General features: G+C 37.9%; 1 protein-coding gene across 4 annotated transcripts in view; it reads left to right on the top strand.

Annotated features, from left to right (window-relative positions):
- Positions 1-78: 78 nt before the first annotated feature.
- WAC (WW domain containing adaptor with coiled-coil) overlaps positions 79-23,877 on the top strand; it is a 44,336-nt gene continuing 20,537 nt past the window's right edge. Inside the window, exons 1-7 of one of the 4 annotated variants that reach the window (XM_026710099.2) lie at positions 79-199; positions 872-908; positions 2,447-2,642; positions 17,018-17,124; positions 18,515-18,630; positions 18,712-18,824; positions 20,316-20,633. In XM_026710099.2, coding sequence (XP_026565884.2) covers positions 159-199; positions 872-908; positions 2,447-2,642; positions 17,018-17,124; positions 18,515-18,630; positions 18,712-18,824; positions 20,316-20,633 — 928 coding nt within the window. In that variant the 5' untranslated portion in view covers positions 79-158. Of the gene's footprint in view, positions 308-330; positions 740-871; positions 909-2,446; positions 2,643-17,017; positions 17,125-18,514; positions 18,631-18,711; positions 18,825-20,315; positions 20,634-23,877 lie in introns of those variants that run through there. The other 3 variants (XM_026710100.2, XM_026710098.2, XM_026710101.2) reach the window with 3 other exon arrangements.

Here is a 23,877-nt window from a genome sequence, read left to right as displayed (position 1 = left end):
TAGCGCCGGGAAAACCCGAGATCTCATCCAAAGGCGTGCCATCGGCTTGACGGAAACCTCCGATGTTTCCCGAAGGTGCCAAGTCTTAAATTGAGAGCCGAGCGCTCAGGCTTTCCCTTCCACATCAAGGGATTTCCGGCATTGAACGGAAACGGCCGATGGCTCTCGGAAGAGAGGCTCTCAGAACCTGTGAGGGGAGGTAGGAGGGGCTTAGGCCTAAGAAAGAGGAAGGTTGATATTAAAAAAAAACCATAGTGTGTGTGTGTGGGGGGGGAGTTTGGTCGGAAAGAGCCGACCGCAGCCGACGGTAAGCGAAGGCGGTGGCGTCCCAGTTTCCCGGATGTAATCGGACGGCGGTAGTGTTGGGAGCAGTGGCTGAGGGAGGGGGGAGGCAGCGGCGGCGGGCGAGCGAAGGCGGACCGCGGGGGCGGCGGGGACGTCGTCGTCTTCCGCGCTCCTCTCTGTGCGTGATTTGCGGCGCAGCCTCTCCTCTCACAGCCGGGTGTGGAGAGGAGATGGGCCCGTGAGCGCTGCTTCCTCTCACAGCCGAACTGCCTGAGCCGCCTCTCCTCCCTCCCTTCCCCTCCTCTTCCCCGTCCCCGGTCGGAGCGCTGCTTCCCCTTCCCCCCTCGGCGGCGCCCGTGGCCCGGCCGCGCCCTCCTGGTCCCCTCAGTCTCTCTCTCACAGGCCGGGCATTGATGGTAATGTATGCGAGGAAACAGCAAAGACTCAATGATGGGTAAATACCCTTTCGCGTCCCGCCCTCCCCGACTGCGCCTATGTCGTTCTCCCCCCGCCCCTCGATGCCAACCGCCAGTAACGGTCGCTCGTTAACGCTGCGTTTCTGTCCCTCTCTCTTTTTCTCTTCCAGCTGTCACGACCGCAAGGGGGACTCGCAGCCCTACCAGGTACCGACTTATTCGCCCGCCGCAGTCCCCACATTGAGAGGCCCTGCGGCGGCAACAACTAAAGTGTGGGAGGGCGAGTTAAAGTACTCGAGCGCAGGCTTCGGCCGCCGCTGCAAGGCCGCACGCGAGCCGCCCCTTCCCTTTCCCTTCGCTCCGCGCGCGGCCGGCCGGCCGAGGCGGGTGGGGGAAGGAGGAGGAGGGGGCGGCTGCGGCTGGTTTCCTTCGCCAAGCGCGGCGCGTCTGAGGGAGGCAGCGGCGAAGGCCTGGCGGGGCAAGGAAACGGAGCCTAGGCCCAATGCGGGGCGGGAGGAAGGCTTTGTTTTTGTTTTTTTTCTCTTCCCCCTCCGTAGGAAACCGGGGGAGTCTAATTTGCAGGGCAGCTGTTTATAGGAACTCTTCCCTAAGACAATAAAGGACCCTGGGCCCCTGACCCTTAGCGCGTGGGGGGTGGGGGTGTGTGATGGAAATAAGGCCGTGGGGAATTCTAGTTCTTCAATCCTATTCATAAAAGAGCTTGCAAATTGGGGGTGGGGTGTGTGGAAGTGGAGGAATTCGGGCAGATTGTTGGAGACTCCTGGGGGAGTGTGCCACAACTTTGGTTTGTACCTTTTTCTGACCCACGGTTTTGCTCCACCAAAGAATAGGATGAAAATAATAATATGACTCTTCAAAGTCATATCAAGTATCAAGGCAAGCTTAATATTTGGATGCTGTACTAAATAACAACCTAACCTGTGTAAACATCCACTAGGCAAAACAATTGCAATGAAGAGCTGTTAACTAAAGCTGCTTCTAGGTTGCATTCAATACAGCACAAAGTGATTTTGCTATGAAAGTACAGGTGTAGCAGTTGCTCTGTACCTATCTACACATAGTCTGAGAATTTATTAAATTTGTAGTCTCTGAATAACCTCTGTTTGCAAAATACCTAATTGCTGTCTTCATAAATGAGATTGATTAAAATTAAGCAAAAATACTTAAAATTAAATTCTTGGATAAATTATAAAAAAAAGTTTTAGATAGAGACAAAGTATCATCATGAAATGCCTCATCACAGAATCATCTCAGAGTTATAAAAAGAACAGTTATTTGTTAAACTCTGGTTATGTATTAAGGGGAAGATCACGAATATATTACATCCATGTTTGAAAAATTTGTGGACTTAAGGTGTCACTGTCTATTTTAACTAAGTCAGAATTTTAAATGCTTTATTTTTAATAGATTCCACTAATCAGTGATAGAATTGATTAATAGAAAATAAAAATAAAACATCCAGAATCTGTATTGGGTCACATTCTGGATAACTTAAGTAGATCTGCAGATTGCTTTGGACAGCTGCAACACAAACTATTTTTGAACTGTTTTGAATTGAGTTGTTTGAAAAACTGTTGGTGATATAGCATAGAGATTGTGTCCAAGAATAATAGTAATCTAGAATATGCCTACCTATATACTTTAAATGTCAGCTACTATCTTAAAAATCATTGTAAATTCTAGGTATAATACCACACTTAAACATTTTTTTAAATTTCTTACAGGCTCTTAAGTACACATCAAAGAGTCACCCCAGTGGTGGTGATCATCGGCATGACAAGATGCGAGACGCCACAGACCCTTCACCGCCAAATAAAATGTTGCGGCGATCCGATAGTCCTGAAAACAAATACAGTGACAATAGTGGACACAATAAAGCTAAAACCATTCATACTCATAGAGTTAGAGAGAGGGATGGTGGTGAGTTTCCTTTAACCTTTGATTCAACTTTGATTTTAATATTTAAATAATTTTGTCTCATCATTTCAGCATGGCACAACACTACATAAAATACATATACACTGCATAAGAATGAAATAGGTTTTTTTTAATAGTTCTTTTCATGGTACTTTTATTTTCTCCTTTATCATAATCAGATTATTGGCTTTTTATTTTTAAGAAACATGATCTCGCAAGTTGCAGTATTTTCTTTGAAATCTTTATCTTATTTTGTGTATATATGTTAAGTATGTTTAGGTTACTACTTTTATAGAATTCTTTTGACAATTAGCTAAATCGAGTAGCAAGCTATATTAGCACATTAAATCTAAAACTAACCAATACATAAAAATACATTGGCTATCTGAAAAGCTTTTTACAAATGTAGACAGTTCAAAAAGCATACTAACCATTATTTGGGGACACATTTCTGATATTTTTTACTATCAATAGAAGAAAATATTTGTAGCACAGGGTTGAACTGTTGGGTTCTTGGTGTTTTCTGAGCTTGGCTATTTTCTTGCAGTTTGTTCATTACCAAACTAGATAATGCCATCAGTACTAGCAAATGTCTACAAGAAAACAACCAAGCTCAGAGCACAAAGGATCTCATATTTTTTAATATGACAGCTGGCTACACACTTGCTGACTGCTTTGTATATGAGATAAATCTGATAAATCCATTACATGGGCTCTTACCTTATTGGTTCGGCCTGCTGCTGTAACTGTTTGGAAGTAAAGAGAACTTTACAGAGCCCTTTTAATCTTTAGGCTTGCTTTAATGTGTAGGTACAGTACATGGCAGTATTCTATATTGTACACAGTGATCTAGATAGGGTTTTTTTTCTTACTAGATTTTCTTAAATTTTTCAGTAGCACTTTTAACTACTATTTTTAAACCCTACTTATTGCTTTATTAAAGCATTTATGGTGTTTTATGCTTAAGCAATTTTTCAACTCAAGTTTATATGTATGTCAAAAGGGCAGTTCGTTACTGTTAATCTGAAAATTGGACACATTGTACATATACTTCATTTTATTAATTCTTATTGGCAATCTAAACTTTTGCTAATTTATTCTTAGAAATGGTTAAATCTAAAGTATTTTAAAATATATCTTAGTTTTTATTTAAGATTATTGTAAAATATCATGTAAAGCCCGCAATTCTGAGTTAATTAAGAGGGTAGACTTTGCTTGGGATTCTGTAAATTAGTGGACTTCCCAATAGTAGTGGATCACTTAAGCTAAATTGAATTTACTCAAGTAACTTAGACGATTTTCCTTGTTTGTGTAAACAACTGTTTTTTTTCTCCCAGCGTAGAGATGTATGGGAGCATGTATGGAAAGGAAAAGAAAAGAGGTAAAAAAATAAACAGGAAAGGAGCATGAAGGCATGAATCTTAGAAGTTTAAAAGATTTTAGGATTTAGGAACTTGAATATGGTTTCAGTGCCATAATGCTAGATATTTTGCTATTGCAGTCTTCCTTGAAAATATTAACTTTTTATTTAGGTTTACCTTAGAAGTATAAATAAAATCATAGTTGTGAAATATTCCTACCTGGAGATTTCATTTATTTATTTAAATTATGTGCTGCCCATCTTGTCTAGAGACAATTCTGGGCAGTTTACAAACACTTGAAAACAGGTAAACGTTAACATGCTATTTCATAGCTTTCAGGAAACTATGTTTTCATATGGACCTGGACATTCAGTAGTCTAGTTGACTGAATATTGTAGCTTGTAAGTCTTGGCATCAAATCCTCCATTCAATCCTGAAGGGTTTTTTCCTCATCTATATTCAAATATTTAGGGTTGTAGAAAAGTTAAGAATAGGGTTATATTGTCACTTACTATATAGTGGATTTTTATAAATTGGATAAATTAAATTAGTGTTATATATTAAAACAATCCTACACATTGGATTGTTGGCATAGTTATTTGCTTTACAAATTCAAAAATATTTTCAGAAACACTTAGTTTATATAAAGTTTTAGAAGTAATTTAATAGAGTTCTTTTACAATAGGGTTTGATGAATATATTCTACATGTATGCAGGTAAGGGATATTTCAGATTATTTGTATTGAAAATAATATGCAAAGATTGTAATCTGATTTAAAAATACATTTTGATTGAAGTTTATTGTATAAAATACAAGAGACAAGATCATAAAGGGATAGGGAAAGATAAAGCGAGGAGGTGCAACGTAAAAGAAAGAAAAAACAGCATGTTCCAACTTTTTTTGGTGTGGTAGAATACAGAATACGGTTAACATCCACAACTTTTTGCTTTAGGTATTTAATGATTATTAGCCATTTTTATAAAAAATGGTCAAAACCTAAAATCAGACTTTCCTTTTTCCTGTTTTAAGCATAAAGTCAATAAGTGGTTTCCATGTGGAAACAAACCGGATTAGTTCTTTCCTTTAATTACAGCAGTTTGTCAACATTACTTTTTCCATCCTAAAAATATATATTTTTAACATATTCCTTAGAGTTTAAATACATCAATAGTTTGTTGTTATATGAGTTGGGTAAAAGCAACCTGACAAGTAATTTTGCCCACTTTTTTCTGAGGTCCTTGAAAATGGTTTATAACTTAACCACACTGGTTGTCTACAAAGAAAAAAAATAAACAAATGTGTTGATACTGCCTTTAGATCATGAGTATGAAATATATGGTAAAGTGCTACAAGTGGAAACATTTTCATGATTTTTGTACAACTTTTCATGACTTAATCACTTTAATAAAAGCATTCCTTCCAGTGTTCTAAGTACTAAATATTTTTTCAGTGGACAGCGATTTTAATATATTAAAATATAATTGTTTGAATACAATAATGTTTTCATTGTCATGTCCTTTAGCTGGGTAGCAGTAACTCTGTAATGATTCTAAGTATAGTTATGAATTACAATTGTAAGTAAGCAACACTAGGATTTAATCTAATGTATAATTGAATATTAAAAGAAATTTAAATTATCTAGGACTGAGTTTTTAATTAGCTTTTCATACTTTAAATTCAGTTTCTAAGTTAATAATACATTTTGAATATTTATAATGCAGCTCAATTTAAAAACAATAATTAAACTGTACCCAAAATCTTGTGAAGGAGACTAAAATAAGCAAAATCAAATTATCTCCCTCTGAGCAGTATTTTGATTTATTTTTATTGATTCTCTGTAAATCTCTTGTATGAACCAATATACTTGCTCAGATACAAGTGTAGCTTAATTTCATTGTTAGGGGTCTTTTCATTTGTTCATCAGAGCCAGGATAAGATAGTTGGGTGGCTATAAATGTAGCAGCTGGGTTGCAGATAGTATTATAATGTAATATAATATATGTAATTATCAAATTTAATGCTGTTAATAATTTTTAAAAATAAATTATATCCTTTAAAATGGCTTATTTAAAAATTGGGAACCTCCAGATATGCTAAAATTAAATACTATATTAAAATGCTCTTAATTGCTGGGATATGTTCTAATGCATATCTTTCCAGTACTAACTTTTGCTTGATCAAGTAATTGAGGATTTTAGAGGTCAATATTACAATTCTGCAAATGTATTTAGACAATAAGTAGTCCCTTACTTTAAGTGTCAGTCAATTTCCTATAATTTTGCTTTGGAGAAACATTCTAAACAAAGTATTCCAATTTTAGGCAGTAGTTTAAGAAATTGTTATTTTGAAACATTACAATTCACATTTTGATCTGGCTTCAGGTAATAAGTGCTTTGGAACATTGTAGTAGATGACTGAAATTGGAGAGGTGATTGTGGGAGTATAGTCCAATGGACATGTTGTGCTTTCAGGGCTTCGGGCTACAAAAATAAACTTAATAAAATAGAGAAAGGCAATGACAAATTCAGATACAATATGAAAAATGATATGAAAAATAATATGATATTCAATTACAAGGAAAAAAGTCAAAATAGTTTTCCTAGTAGTAATATACAGATGTAAAAGCTGGATATTGAGAAAAGTAAAAAAAAATATACACCTTCAAAATGATCGACTGCTTTTTTGAGGTTGATCAGCAAGCAGAAACTCACATACTTATTATTCTTGTACTGTTATTAGAGGAAGATTGGGATGGCAATCATTTATCTTTGAGTTGAACTCTGCTAGATTTCATTGAAATAATGTCCTACAATTTCTAAGTCGTGTCCAACTCTTCGTGACCCCTAGACCCTTAGCATGCCAGGCTCCCTTGTCCTCCCTTGTCTCTTGGAGCTTGCCCAAATTCATGTTCATTGCATTGATGACACCACCCGACCATCTCATTCTCTACTGTCCTCTTCTTCTTTTGCCTTCAATTTTTCCTAATATCAGTCCCCTCTTCTCATTAGGTGGCCAAAGTATTTGAGTTTTAGCTTCAGTAGTTGTCCTTTTAAGAAACATTCAGGATTGATTTCCTTTAGGATCAACTGATTTGATCTTGCAGTCATGAATCTTTTCCAACACCACAATTTGAAAACATCAATTTTTTGATGCTCATCTTTTCTTATGGTCCAGCTCTCATAACCATACATTACTACTGGGAAAAACATAGCTTTGCCTATATGGACCTTCGTTGGCAAGATGATATCTTTGCTTTTAAATATACTTTCTAAATGTGCAATATCTATCATATTGAGGAGCAAGTGTCTTTTAATTTCATAGCTGCAGTCACTGCAGTGATGTTGGTGCCCAAGAAAATTAAATTGTTACTGCTTCCATTTCTACCCCTTCTATTTACCAGGAAGTAATGATACCTGAACTAACTTTTCAAATTTTTAGCCAACTTTTTTACTTTCATTGAAATAATACAGAAGTGTAATTGTGGACTCCTGAATCAGGTATGGCTTGAAAGCCTTCTTAGTTCACAGGTGTTCATCATTTTTCATTTCACGTTTTGGTGTTTAAAAGATACTTCTTGGTATCAGTTTCTCTCCAATATTTTTTAGCAATTACTGAAAGCACTGGGGAAAGTTATGTGGAGATTTATACCACAGTGTTAACATAGAGAATGCTTCAGACCAGTTGTCTCCAACCTTTCTACCTTGGTGGCCTGGCACGTGGGGGGGTGGGCATGTGACTGACAGATGCATGTGCACACACAGTTCCATTGGTGTGAGTGGCAGGCATGCATGCCCTCTGCTCATGTGACTGGAGATTTGCATATGAGTGGTGGGCCCTTGTGATGTGCAAAACTCCATTTGCACAAATGAGGGCACTTGAGCGGAGGGCACTTGTGCTTGCGTGCGAAGCTCCATATGAGTGCAGGGTGTTTGTGCTCACAATGAAACTTTATGTGCGAGTGTCTGGTTCACACAAGTGTAGCTGCACATAAGCACAAGCACCCTTTGCTCAAGCACCTTTTCCTTGAGCCAATGGAGATTTGTGCACAAGTAGAGCTTTGTGTACAAAAGCTTGCCCATTGCTCACACAGCCCAGTTTCGAACAGGCCATGGCCCAAGAGTTGGGGACCCCTGCCCCAGACTATTCAAGTTTTGAATTTTTAAATAGGTGCCCAGAAGTGCTTTGGAAATGAATAAAAATTAAGATCATGCAGCGATGCGTTGGACTATAAAATTAACTTGATCAAGATGAATCCTTTGGTTCTCAGTAAAATTATATTTCTCTTGAAAGACTAGGTTTGTTGTTTGGAGAGTTTCTCTAAAATGATCATTACCTGTTTTAGTGCTTAAGAATCTCTTCTTTTATCTTGGATTTTTTGGGGAATTGATTAAATCATACAGTATTCTGGAAGGGGCCTTGGAAGTTTTCTAGTTTCAACTCCCATGTATTAGATCTTAGTGCAGGGATGGGAGTGGGACTGGAACAGAGACCATTATATAAATAGCAGAACTTGTGTTTTAAATGTGGCATTAAATAAATATTCTCCACTAGTTTGGGACTGTAAATGCATCATTTTTTATCTCTGACATATTAATTTTGGCTCATGACAGATGCAGATAAAAATTATGTAAAGAGAAAATACCTCTCAGACTCAGATTTCTTTTGCATTTCTGTAACACTGATTTAAGTTAGCCAGGATTTATAGTGGTAACTAGATTGAGAGATCTATTAATATGTTTTAATAAGTGAGAAGAATAAATAGATTGCTCAGTTCTGATTGGCAGTAAAAAGATCCTTTAGGGCAATGTGAAAAAGAAATGGCATATATAAATGATCAGCGGGGAGAAGGCCTACTGTGGATCCTGTTGGTTAAAGAATTCTAACTACTGGGATCCAGAAGAAGAGCCTTCTCTACTGTAGTATTTAGAACATCCTACCCTCCAGTGTGAGTTCTGCTTCCACCCTCATATTCTTATATAAAAAGCTGAACTCCTGCCTCTACCAACTGGCCTGGGGATCCAGTGGGGAGTATCACATTGGAGGTGCCTACTAGTTTGATAGCACCTTCTCCTCCCTCCTTCCCTACCTACCCATCTTTTATTCTCATATTACTGTATTCCCATTGTTTCCCTTTACCGTTTTTATTCTATTGTTTATTGTTTCATTGTTTATTATTATTCACTGTTAAGTTTACACTTCTTTTCATTTCTCCATTTTATTATTGTAAGCCAGCTAGAGTATCCCCACTGTGAGATAGAGGCAAATAACTTTGACAAATAAAATAGAGATTGAGCTATAATAAAATAGCAGAAAATGGAATTTTGATACATTTAATTGCAAAAATGATTGATCTGAAATATATTAAAACAACTATATTGCAACGTATATGTATGCTTCATAATTCCAACGCTTTGTCACATCGAATAAAAGGAGCATAAAACTATATGAATATAGGTTTAGAAAACATGCTCCTTGGTTTCTCTTAATGTGTTTCATATGTATGTGATTAAGTACTAATTAAAATTCAAAAACAGAATGGAAAAACATTTGTTCAGGTTCAAATCTGAAGATTTAAGTAAATATATATTGGAAATCTGATCTATAGGAGATAAGGAAATGACTTTGATTCCATATGAGGGTTCTTGGGTATTTTTATATGATAGAATCTCTAAATTTTTGGAATTTGAAGTTGGAATGAGAAGGCTGGGAGCTGAAATGCAAAGGATGGAGAATTTAGAGTAGCTCCTCTGATAGCCTTGAACTTGTTGATAAGCTTAGGACAGTAACAGTCAAAAGAGAGAGAAAAATCTATACAATCATTGCTGTCCTGCTTGCAAATAATACTGAGCTATGTTGTTTGGAGTTTCATGTGGTATAGGCATTTGGATGGTACCAGGTTGTATTATTACATTATAGTATAGCTCTTCCCACATTCGTTCATCACTCTGGTATCAGCTCTTTGGGACACATGATTAAGGGTGGGGGGATTGAAAAACCTGGACATTGAGGTATTAATAGAATTACAAGAAGAAATAGTGCTCTTGTTACTGCATAAGTAATAAAAGTGCAGTTTGATTGATTACATGCTATCAAGTAATTGTTGACTCTTGACAGTCATAGATTTTCTACATTATGATCTATCCCTAACATCCTTCAGATCTTCGAACAGTGCACATATTAACATTGTAACTGAGTTCATCCACCTGCTGATCATCTTCACCTTTCTTACTTTTTCTGTGAGGATTTACAGTCATCACATTCTGAGCTTGCATTTTGAGCATACAGTATAGATAGTCCTTGACTTACAACCATTTTTAGTGACCATTCAAAGCTATAAGGGCATAAAAAATGACTTACCATTTTTCACACTAATGTCAGCAGCCCTTATGGCCACATGATCAAAATTCAGATGATTGCTAACTGGCTCATATTTACGACAGTTGCTTTACCCCGCTGGGGATATATGACATACGATCACTTTTTGCAACCTTTTGACAAGCAAAGTCAATAGGGAAGCTGGATTCACTGTAGTGATTCACTTAACAACTGTGGCAAAAAGGTTGTAAAATGGGGCAACAGTCATTTAATTCTCTCACTTAGCAACAGAAAGTTTGGGTTCAGTTGTGATCATAAGTTGAGAACTACTTGTATACTTTCAGGTAAAATTGTGGTAACTGTTTAGATAAAGGCTGTTCTTTTCTAAGATTTCGGCTACTAGATTTTATGCTTCAAAGAAGAGATTAAATGGAAAATTTTGATACCTGATGAAATTTTGCAAAGCAAATCTAATGCACATGAAGCCTTATTCTGTAGGTAGTAGATTTTGAATATTTAAATCAGTGTTGGCAAACCTTTTTGACACCAAGTACCGAAACGGGAGGCACGTTCACCAGAAACTGAAAGACCAGCTCCCCAGCATGCATGCGCGTGCTGGAAACCAGAAGCTCGGCTTCCCGGCACATGCATGCGCATCAGGGAACTGCTCTTCTGGTTTCCAGTGCTCCCGTGCGCGAGAAGACCAGCCTGCCGGAACTCAATAGAGTGTCCGAACAGATACTCCGCGTGCCACTTCCGGCACATAGGTTCACCATCATGGTTTTAAATGAACAGGACTAACAAAATTATTAGTGCCTATAAGCTGCGAGGTTTGGTTGGGAGAGAATAGGGTTCCTCTCAACCTTGCAAAACTAAGTGGTTGTGGGTTTTGAAACATTTATCCGCCCCTCCCCCCCCTCAATTAAAAAATAAAAAGATCTGAAGAATCTCTTTCACTGAGCATCGGGTTATGCTTCCCTAGATAGAATCAGTGCACATTTTGAAGGTTCTCTGGATTCTCAGCTCCTGCTGAAAGAGCAAATAGAGACTAGGGCTCTTTTGCATAGATTTGTCTTATGTAGCACGTGTGTCTATTCCTGGGCCAAGAGGCTTTTCTCATAGTGACTTACGCTTTAGTCACCCTCTGTCTGGATTACTGTAATGCATTTTATATGAGACTGCCCTTGAAGAACATTTGGAACCTGCAGCTGACTTGGAACACAGTGAAATGAATTCCAAGCTATGCTCATGTCACATTGAGCTGCTCTGTTGAATTGCCCTAGCTTCATTGGGCTTCTGGGTACAATTCAAGATGCTGGTTTTCACCTATAAAGCCCATATGTAGAATGGGGACAAGCTATTTTGAGGACTGCTTGCCTCTGCTTCCCCATTAGAACTAACAGGGAGGGGATTCTCTGGCCCTTTATTTCAAGCAATGTCACTTGCCGGATTTAGGAGTTATGCCTTCTGTGTTGCAATCCCTGCTCTAGATCATAATAACTCTAAAAATCTGAATGGGCCTGTGTTAGCCTTTTGTAAGGGTTTAGCAATGCCATTGCTTCTCGAGGCATTTAGTCTCTGTTATTTAATTTCCTGTAGTTGCATTTTTTGTGCAACCTCAGATATTTGTTATTTGGATTATTGATTTTGGTTGTTGATTTTAATCCTTGTATGCCACCCAGGTTCATTGGCATGAGATGGGCAGCTACAAAAATTGTATCAATAAGTATATACATAAATAATAATAATGCTAGAGAACAATATACTTGATGGAGAGTAATGTCATTGTGAGGTTAAAATATTGGGGGCATAATTCACATTCACAAATTATATTCAGTATAATTATTACTAAAATATATTGAATTATTTTCAACATGTTTAAATAGAGTGTTACTATTAAGCAGGATGTTAAGTCTTGCTTAAGATAGCTGTTCAAAAAAAGTTGATGCTTGTCCTTGAATCAATGATTTCAGAATTAATTGTTAAGAAGAGCTGTAAAATTGAGCATAGAATTATCTAGTGATAAGAAAGTTCATAGTAATAAGATTTCTGAGGAAGAATGGAATCAGATCTAATCAAAATCAAATTTGATTAAGACTATATAAATAATTATTAAAATAATAAAATTTTGATCTCTGTAAGAGCAACTGTAAGTGAACCACACTTCTTAATTTGAAAAAATAAAACAGGATGAATTCTTAATATCAAGCAGCAGCATTGTAATATTAATAAAGTTTAAAACGATGAAAGATTCAGAAAATCATATTGTTGTTTGCTACTTCCAGTACATGTGTAATATTCTAGCTCTTTCTCAGTCCCTAGATAGGGTGGCTTAGAGTGTTGCTTGCTTTGATGAATGCCAGGTCAGTTAACAGCAATTAGCAGTTTTCCTGCCTGATATACTTGAGGCTGTCTTGGGACTGGCCATAGAGTGTCCCAGATCTACGGTTGTGAGACTTCAACCTGCCATTCCTGGGTTCAGTCTTAAAAGCACCTCAGGAGTTCATGACCACCATGGTGGATGTTGGTCCACCCCAAATCATCACAGGCCCAACTTGGGACAGAAGATTTCCAGGTTCTTATCATAGCAAAGGCAATGTGATCTGCTGATGAATTTAATATCATCCTTCCTGTCATGGTCAGATCATGCCCAGGTGTCCTTAAGACTCTTTTATGCCACCCTCACCCTTCTATCCAGTTGAGCTGTCTATCTCTGGTGACTGATGGACCCAGGTGGGTTCCAGAAGGAACTGGGGGATATCCTGGGGGTTTGCTGCATGATCCTTCTGAAGCCTCTTTAGCTCTGGATGGGGTAGCATTACCCCAGACAGACCTGGTCCGTAACTTGGGGGTTCTTCTGGGCTCGCACCTGCTCAAAGAGCAGGTAACAGTCATAGCTAGGAGAGTTTGTGCACAACTTCAGGTTTTACACCTCTTGTGGCTTTTCCTGGGTCAGAAGTCCCTGTGCTCAGTCATTGAAGCCCTGGTCATTTTCCACTTGGGCTACTGCAATATACTCTACAGAAGGCTAGCTTTGAAGAGCATTTGGGAACTTAAGCTGGTGCAGAGTACAGTGGTGTGAGCAGTCTTTGGGACCCCTTGAATGGCATATGTTAAACGGCTCTTTCATAAGCTGCACTGGCTGCTGGTTTGCTTTCCAGTGCAATTTAAGGTATTGGTTATTACCCATAAAGCTCCTGCATGACATGAGTCTAGGTTACTTGAGGAATGGTCACTTCCCTATGGAACAAATTTGTCTTATTTCTGCTGGCAGAGGAGGCATGCAGCTTATGGAATATCCCTTCAGTCAAGGAATGGCAGCAGGGTTCAAGAGAATAGCCTTCTCTGTCATGGCCCTGGATTTTGCCCCCGGAAATGAGAAGGGCTCCCGCTCTCCTGACTTTCCATAAGACCTTAAGACCTGACTTAAGGTTAATCAACCACCTATGGTACTCCCCCAATTGGGGTGTGTGTGTGTGTGTGTGTCAGTGGGAGAGTACTATACTAGAGGTGGTTGATTAATTAGTAGCAGCTCCCATCCCCTCAGCCCCATTGTTCTCCCTTCTTCCCCATCTTTGAGTGTGTGTGTGAGTGTCTGTCTACCTACCCACTTGATGGGGATCTACTACCATCTAATCTAATCTTATCTATCTAGTTTTACTTGGATTGATATACTGCCCAGAGTTATCTTGCAATTACATAAGTGGCAAACAAATTTAATTAATAACAAACAGAGCCAATTTGACCCACTTTCTTCCCATGAAAACTAAATAATAACAGATAGGAGAAAAACTCAAACAAAAGGCTGACTATATATAAATTGGTTATACTGGCTGAAGTGGAGGAATTTGTACACAAATGCAAGAACCCAATCTCTTTGAATTATTATCAGCTTCATGTCATAATTCTTGCATTTGTATCACTGAGAGATTTTCCTTCTACTTAATTAGTTTTGTAAAGAGAAATATCTGATGCCATCAAAAACAAATAGATGGTTGTAGACATTCTTTAACATGCCTTTGAACATTGGGAAGCATGAGCTCCTCCTTTCTGTGGTTAATTTTAAGCCTTTATATAATGTTTCTTCCCTGTCCAGGTATCCGCTTCCTCTTGCTGGATAATAATTATTTATTAGACTCGTATATCATCTGTGCATTTATGTATTTAGTGTTTCTTAGTGGTTTATGTGTGACAGTGATTTTGTTTTAAGATCCTGCATAATCTTTGCGTAAAACCACTTTGGTAGATTTTGTCATTCTTTTTTCTTCTTTGGAATAGTCTAAATTGTGTGTTTTCTCTTTTTTAGGAATACCCTAAAATTGTATCTTGAGATTAGCTTTTTTTCATTAGCTTAAAACATCTTGATCATTTCATCTGTTGGTTACTACACATCATCTTATATTGTAGATCTCCTGTATCTGATCTGATAATTTTTCATCACTTCATTCAGTGTTGAAGTGTTTTTCTTTGCTGTTCTAGTTATTCCTTCAAGCACTGTTTCGGGCTTTCACTTACTACATACATACACATGCAAGGATGAATACCAATGCAGTACAAACATTGCAAACATAACGGAGTTATGTCTACACTTTTCATTTCTCTTTCTTAAAGCACCAGCAATAGGATGGAATTTATTTCTCCAGTTAGCTGACTATACTTTATCTATTTACTAGAAATATTTAGTTGGGGCATCCCCCTTAATATTGCTGCCAAATGTTGCTTATAGCACTTTATAGATGATTGGGAATCTCAGTAGAGCAAAAGAATAATATGTAATTTACCTATTTCCAATCTTCCTTTAGTCTAAAAAATCCTGGTGACCATTGTATAATTTTGTGGGTGTCTTGGTGGCTAAAACATTTTACATTTATCCTGGAAAGACTGCCAACTGGATAGAAACGAATTCAGTAAGCAAGACTTTTGAGGTTATTTTACCTGAGGAAATGGACAGGATTCTCTGTAAAATAAGCTCTACAACTTTTGTCTTGAACCCATGTCCTTCCTGACACATTCAGGAGCCAGGCAGATTATGATTTTTTAGATCCATAAAATTGTTGCTGCTTTTCTGAAGGATAGAATAGTTTTAAAATATAGCTATGTTCCCTCTAAAATAAACTTTCTCTGCCTCCATAATTTTTAAGAACTTCTTTCTAGAACCTTTCCTTTCATAGGAGTACCGGTAATCCTTGAGTTATGACTGTAATGGAGCCTGATAATTGGGAAGACCATTAAGTAAACATTCTCCATCCCTGCTGTCCCCAACATATTCATTAAATGAACATGCATATCATTAAGTGGAGCATCAGGTGTCTCGAGTTGGGAGACACTGGTGAGTTAAGTGCAGGCACAAGCCTACCTGAATCAGGCCTCCCAAGGCTGCCTCAACCCTCTGAGATACCCCATGGTCTGCTTTCTCCCCACAGCCCCTTGAGCCTTCACCCTACCTCATCTGGTCACAATAGCACACTTTTCAAGGTCTTAAGAGCTCAGGAGGTGAAGGTAGGGAAGGAGGATGGATCGCTCCATTATGCCTAGCAAGAAAAGGAAAACTGAGAGCTTAATGCTGGTGAAGTTAAAACAAGTTTTTTCCTTCCTCACAAGACAGTCTGGAATCCTTAATGGATTCCTTGCCATCTAGCAATGAAAGGAAAACAGATATTCTGCAGTGTTATTTTTTGGTCAGAAAAAGACATCCACTGGTAGGAGTGTGCCATCTGGCCCAGTAACAGAGTGACTTGCCCTCCTTCCCTATTCCAAGCTGATCTCTGAAGATCTTCAAAACGTAAGTGAACTATCAGTGACCAAGGGTGGGGAGGAGTATGTGGAACAAAATTGGGTGATAAAGTAGGCCCCTTGCCTGTGGAGACCTATGGAGAATAAGTGGGGAGGTGCTGCAGCATCTCTGTGGTTGATCATTGGGGCAAACCACCACAACAATATTGCAGCGGACATAACAGGGTTGTAAGTACTTTTTGAGGTATCTGTTGTAACCTCAAATATTCATTAAGTGAACAGTTGTTGTAAATCAAGGACTACTTGTATTCTTGAGAAGGGGATTGTGATACAGCTTCAGAGAATGCTAGAGCACAGAGATTATCTAGATTTCTGCCAGTCAAGATTTAAATTAAAATCACATAGAATGAAATAGCATTGGTCACTCTAGTGGATTATTGTCATCAGGACTTGGCCTGGGCAGAATAGTCCCCTAATCTTAATTGATCCTCTGCAGTTACCAATACCGTTGAACATGGTTCCTTCCTGGTCTGCCTTTGAGGGCTGGGGGTTGGACGTATTGTTAGCATGGACAGATGGGTGGATAGATGGATTGTATGATGGTAGAAATTTTTGTTGTGAATTTAATGGCTGTTATACTTTAGCATACTTTTCAAGTAATCTTTTAGAATGCTTTTTTAACTCTGGTTGTCAAAATTTTGAATTCTATTCTGATTGAACTTTTTTCTGGGGCAGTATTATTAATGATTTTTACATACATAAAATTATATTGTTTATTTTATATTTCAATTCAAAAGTGTTTTTTTCTTTAGAAAATATTATCTATTTGTGCAGTGGCAAATTGGTATAGAATAAAATGTATGTGTGGTGTGTGTAAGAGATATGATGATTGGCCTTTCTGCACCAAGGCAAATTAAAGTGTGTTGAATTTAAATAATTGAGAAATAACATAATTCATTGTTTTCTAGGGACCAGTTATTCTCCACAAGAAAACTCTCATAACCACAGTGCTCTTCATAGTTCAAATTCACATTCTTCTAATCCTAGCAATAATCCAAGCAAAACGTCTGATGCAGTAAGTACTTACACTGAATTTGCCCAATCAAGCTGTTTTATTATATTTTGCACTCAGTTTGATTCCCTTTTCAAGAAGTTCTGGATAATTACAGTTAATAGAAATCAAGCAAGCAAAATTGCATGTACTATGTTCTAAGCAATTTAAGTTCCAGATAAAGTCAGTATTTCAGTTCAGAACAGATGCAAAGTTTAAAAATAACAGTTTGGACATCATTGTACCAGCATTAGTTTAATTCTCTTAAATGAAACTAAATTCTCTCTTACCATTTAAAAGCTGTTGAGTTATGTTGTTAAACCAGTTATGGTTTCTAAACTAATCTGCTTATCCACCCATTTACGAAGTTTATATGGCTGCTCATCTCAATAAGTTAAAATAAAAAATTATAAACATTACAAACATATACATAGCAGCCAAGCAGCATCAACTGAAGTTACTAGCCTAACCAAGAACCTAGTCCTTGCACATCTTCAGCACCTCTGGCCTGAGTACATAGCCAGGTCTTCAGGATCTAAGAAAGGCCAGCAGTGTCAGGGCTACCCTGATCTTCAGAGTTAGGATGTTCCATAAGCTTGGTGGTAAAGCAGAAAAGGCTTTTGGCCAGCCCCCCTTCCCCACCCTGACATTCTTTGGCCAATGAGATATGAAACATGCCCATCCTGCCTGATCGGATTGTACAGATAGAATAAATTGTGAAAGTAACCAGCCCTAAGCCAGGCAGGGCTTTAAAGGTGACATCTAGCACCCTGAATTGCACCCAGAAACACTGAGATTGAATGGCAGATTGCACTGCAGATAACCTCTTTGAGAGGTAATGAAGGCCTGAGTGACAATGAGAAATACCTTTCACCGCCCCCATCCAGGAATGAATGCAACTGACACATAATCTCCTAGTCATAGTTGCTCCCTGTTCTTTGGCCATGAAATCATACAATGGATCTGTCTAAGGCAATGCCACTTCATTCAAGGCCAACAAATGGAAGATTACCCATACTGGACAATCCAAATACCCAAACCGACTCCATCTTGCTTGGGTTGAGCTATTAGAAATTATAGTATAAAATAGCAGTAGCACTTAGACTTATATACCCTTTCACAGAGCTTTACAGCCCTCTCTAAGCAGTTTACAGAGTCAGCATATTGTTCCGATCAGTCTGGGTCCTTATTTAACCGAGCTCAGAAGGATGGAAAGCTGAGTCAACCTTGCTGGTGAATCAAACTGTTGGCAGACGGCACAATTAACCTGCAATACTTCATTCTAACCACTGTGCCACCGCGGTTCCTGCTTTGCTTTCTGAAAGGAATGTTTTCAATAAAACGTGTAATGTTCAAAACCGAGAAGTTGTTATTTCTGAAATCCATCAGGTTGATTCCAATATTTTTTTTAAAGTCTTATGATTCTGCAGATGACTGGTCTGAGCACATTAGTTCTTCTGGCAAAAAATATTACTATAACTGCCGAACAGAAGTTTCACAGTGGGAAAAACCAAAAGAATGGCTTGAAAGGTAAATAATATAAACATAAATTGTATAATAGTAAACTTACCAAGCTTACCAAATTTAATTAATTAATTTTTTTTATACTAGAGAGCAGAGACAAAAAGAAGCAAGCAAAATGTCTGTCAACAGTTTTCCAAAAGATAGAGATTACAGAAGAGAGGTGATGCAAGCGACTGCTGCTAGTGGGTTTTCTAGTGGAAGTATGTCTATTTTACTCAATAATATTCCTGTGCATGTTCTTTTCGAAATAATTTTTCTTCAGTTGACCACATTTTATATGTCATGCTTTAATTTATGCTTTTCTTTCGCCCTTAACATTTAGTTATCTAACATGGTCACTGAAAACTATACATTGTATATCAACAGAAGAAAATAAAGTTTTCCCCCCTTTTGTTTGTACTACTATGCTGCGATGGCAATGACAATACAAATTATACAGGATACATATCCTTAAGGCCATTCATTTAGCAACTGTTTGAAATTACAATGGTGCTGAAAAAAATGGACCCTGAAGCTGCAGCCTTTGCACAGCCCTGCAGTCGCTTAATCAAAATGCAGGTGTTTGGCAGCTTTCTTGCACTTTCAGCCACAGGGGTATTTCAAGTCTTCCTTGCTTATCTCTCTCCCTCCTTTCATCTCTGCCCTTTTGGTTGGCCTGGACTCTGCATTTCAAGGCGGCAAGCAGCCCTAACATACATGGCTCTGCACTGCTTACCATATCCCAGGAAGCCTCAGGAAGCACCAGCAAGCTTTCATAGGCTCAGCTCTTCCCAACCCCACATGATATACACCCCAGCAAACAAGCCATCAATCATTCATTTATTCTCTGCAAGTGCCAACAAGCATTCATTTGCCCAATTGCCTTCTTTCCCAGTTCCCTACATCAACCTTTTGCACCCAGAATTTCTCTGCTTTTGCTGTCTACTTTTTGGGCCCAGCTTCTCTGGAAAACATTTCCTACAGATGGCTAAGACTGAACAGTTTTCAGAAGGATGTGTAAAGAGCCCAGCTTTAGCCCCTTGGAAATGGAGGGCGGGGAAGGCCTTCAAAGAGAACACAGCTTTATGTCAGTTTGAATATTGCAGAGGGAGGCTTCTGTAGACCGCACAGCTTTCCAAAGTGGATAAAACTGTGTTGTGTTCACAAACCTCCCCCTCCGAGGTGGCTAAAGCTGTGTTGCCTTTGAAAAGTTTGGAATTGGGGATAGTCCCTTGAGACTGGGAAGGACTAAGCCCAAAATGGCTTAGATTGGGTTTGGAATTCACTTAACAACCTGCAGTTCTCAGTTACTAACCACAACTGGGAGACCAGGGATAACCATCATCAGTTGATGCAGTCACCTAACAACTAGCTGTATAACCTTTACAATGCACTGACTTAGTGACAGAAATTCTAGTCCCAATTGTGGTTGTGTGTTGAAGACTACCTGTAGATTTTTAAAAGTCAACCTATTGAATTTCAAGTTCTCAGAAATATTCATAGATACCTGTTCTTTTGAAACATTCAACTATTTTTTGATAATGGGGATGTTGCAGAACTTCATTTTCGTTTAAGCAGTGTTTAAGTACTTTAAAAATTGTATACTAATATCTGTAGATGCTGGAATAGAAAAAAAATAGTAAATGCAATATGTTAATAAAGCACTAACTTGCTGTTTTCTATTTCTCATTTCAACTTTCTGAATCATAAAGTCGAAGAGAAGCATTCCAGTGATGCCGCAAACATGCTTCCACAGAATATTTTGTCTCAGACAAGTAGACACAATGATAGAGACTACAGACTGCCACGGACAGAAACTCACAGTAGTTCTACCCCAGTACAACATCCCATCAAAACAGTGGTTCACCCATCTACTACTCCAAGTTCTGTTCCTCCTAGTCCATTTTCTCTACAGTCAGATCATCAGCCAAAGAAATCATTTGATGCAAATGGGGCATCTTCTTTATCAAAACTGCCTACACCCACTTCTTCCATCCCTTCTCAAAAAACAGAGAGAAAAAATTTGTCAGGTGTGTATTAATCTATTTTGTGTTGAATACTGGAACTGAAACATGTATCCTTAAAATTCTTAAAGTTCTATTTTAATAGGAAACCTGAAGTTTTCTATTAACTACAAACTCTGTACTTCTATGTATGCATTTTAGTACAGAGTAGTAAATCTCATATGCCCTATTGTTGAATCCATTAATTTCTAGGAATTTCAATATAGAAGTATTCTGTATGAGAAAAAAGATTTCTTGGCATTCCTCATTTCTTCAGTCTGATCATATGCATATGATGTGATATGATACACTGATCGTGTGATAAGTTTCAAAGGACATCTTCATTTTCAAGACACATTTTAAAATACAGAAGTTTTGTGGAAGGATAGCTAGGAAAAATCCGCATGAGTGGGTCTCTACATAATGATATTTTGAGTTTGCTATTATGAATTTTATTTTCTCCATTGATTTACTGGTCAAGTTATTAGTTTTAATTTTACTAAAATAATGAAATAGGTTTAGGCTGGTATTGCACGCATTACAGTTTCCAATTTTTTCCTTTTTCCTTATTCTCTTTGATTTCAACATTTTTGGACATTTATCTCTAGCTCTGAACCTTAAGTTTGTGGAAAAGTGCAATACCTTAGTAATAAGAGTATGTACTCTGCATATTTTGGAGCATATTTTGCATATTGTCACAAGTGTGGATGGCCATTAAGTGAGATAGCCTCAGTTAACAACTCTCACTCTGTTCTCACAAATGCCCCTTTAAACAAACATGTTAAGAAGAGCATGGGGTTCCTCATGGGTGAGTGGGAGCTCTCTGAGGCCCAATATTCAGCTGGGACCATAAAGGGGGCAAACAAAAAGCAAAAAACTTTGCAAAGCCAATAGCAGCCTAGCAGAAAGGAAGAGCTCAGCTAGCTTGGGGCCTAGCATTATTTTCCAATGCCAGAGAGGCTTCCAAACAAGCCTCTGCTTGGCCGATGATGAAGCTATGCTTGTGGGCTAGGCCTCTGCCTTGATCTCTTTGGAGACTGCAGATGTCTCCTGGTTTTTGCTAGCTTTTGGGACGACAGCTTCAGGGCGATCTTCTCAAAACCGTTTTCCTTGTTTAACCCCTCTTCAAGAAACCCACATTTCTTAATAGAGAAAACAGAAAAAAAATGGGGAGAACAAACTTGTTGATTTCTCCCCCCCCCCTAAAAAAAATAAAAAATTAGATACTGAAACTAAACTTTTCGTCTTTACTCACCAATCTTTATCCCTTTTAACCATCCTGGAAAGTGGATGACAAAATCTGTGTGCTACTTACCTCGATGAGTGACTGCCAGGCTGAAGAGTAGAGGAAAGGAAAGCAAGGAATTTCTGGTCAGCTAGAGCACAACATTTGCAATAAATGCCAGCTATGACAGAAGCTGGGTCCTTGGAAAGCTGGGTCCTTGAGAAGCTTTTTGCTGTTTGTCTGACTCCCTTTAGAGAAGTCCTAGCTGGGTCCTAAAGGGAGTCAGTCAGCAGTGGAAAGCTTTCCAAGGACTCAGTTTCTGCTGAAAAGTAATTAAAAAAGAATTCAGCTATCTAGAGAACAACACGTGCAGCAAATGGCCTACTGCAGCAGTTGAGTCCTTGAGACCCACCTTCTGTTCCTGCTGGCAGTTTAAAGGAAATGTGCTCAAGCTATCAGAGAAAATTTTTCCTTTGCTTGCTTCCTTCATTTCCTCTACTTTTCAGCCTGGCAGTCACTCATGGTAAGATGTGCAGTAAATTTAGCAAATGAGGTGGTTAAAATTGATCAAGATTGGAGAGCAGAGATGAAGAATTCAGTTCCAAGACTTAATGGGGGGGGAGGGGCAGAAAGATCAACAAGTTTGTTCTCCCCAGCTTTCTTTTCTGTTTAGTCCAGAGCTAAATAGATTTAATAGTCTGAATTTGTGGAAATCTGTATATTCCTATCTTCAAAGCCAAAAATACTTTGCTTTTACTTTGTCCTTTATGTTCATAATTGAGAAATTTGTCTTATGGTATCATCTTTATTGCTCTTTGAAAACTTGTTTTTAAATATGTTACATGATTCTAGTTTATGGAAGATCTGTAAATTTCCAGCCATTTCTAATAATGATATTAGTACTTATACATTAGCATACAAATAGTAGGTTGTTTTCCAGTAGATAAAATCTGAGAACAAGGAGTTTAGATTTACTAGTTCTTGATTATATCAAGATAGGAAGTAATTGTTAATGATTGGTTTTATATCTTGCCTTGTTTAGAAACCACTAATCTTACTTTTATCTTTGTAGCAGGAAACTAGTTAACAAAGCCTTCATTGATAAATGAGTGGGTCTCATGTAGTGGAAATGAGGTGGCTAAATGCAGAGGGATGTCCATTCATATGTCATGTTTTTGTCTATACTTTTTTGTTATTAGTTTATAATGTCAAGTGTTTTGTAGTTAAAGATGTATACTAGTCAACTACTTAATGATCACTATTATTCTTTGAAGCTCAGTACTAGGTTGGCCCAAAATTGGATATAGCGCTTAAAGTACTTAGACCAATGCAAAACAATATATAATTACATGAATTATTTGACTTAAAACAGTTTGTTAATGATTATTTGAAGTTATAACAACACTGAAAAAAGTAAAATGGCTATTTTTCACACTTATAACGGGTGCAGCAACCCTATGGTCACATGATCAAAATTGGGTACTTGGCAAACTTGATTCATATTTATGATGCTTGCAGTATCCTGAGTCAATGTGAAAGCCAGGTTCACTCAACAACCATGATACTAATTTAATAACTGCAGTGATTCACAGCAACTGGCAAGAAAGGTAGTAAAATGGGGCAAAATTCAGTTAACAAATGTCTCACTTAGCAACATAAACTTTATGCTCAATTGTGGTCATAAAATAAGGAATACCTGTATTAGCTTTTGCGATTTGTGAACTGTATTTCTATTGATGCAATTTAAAACAGCATTTTCTGCTTAAGGAACCATACTATTAGTAATCAATTTCTAAAATCCTTTTTAGAATATTCTCAAGCCAGAAAACCCCCCCACCTGTGCATTGGATTTTGTTTCCTGAATGCATAATATTTCATTTATTTCTATAAGATTTTAATTTTGCTGCTTCACTAACCAATTGAGATAACTTTCAATTATATTTCTATAGTTTTATTGTACTCAATTATTTCAGTACTCCTGCACTCCATTTTTATGTTGTCCACATAATTATTAAGTGTTTGACTTAGCCATTAATAACATGTAAA

The sequence above is a fragment of the Pseudonaja textilis genome, chromosome Z (genome assembly GCF_049901715.1).
Source record: "Pseudonaja textilis isolate UNSWEBS1 chromosome Z, rPseTex1.2, whole genome shotgun sequence".
Classification (NCBI taxonomy): domain Eukaryota; kingdom Metazoa; phylum Chordata; class Lepidosauria; order Squamata; family Elapidae; genus Pseudonaja; species Pseudonaja textilis.
This window is presented reverse-complemented; position numbering and strand designations above follow the sequence as displayed.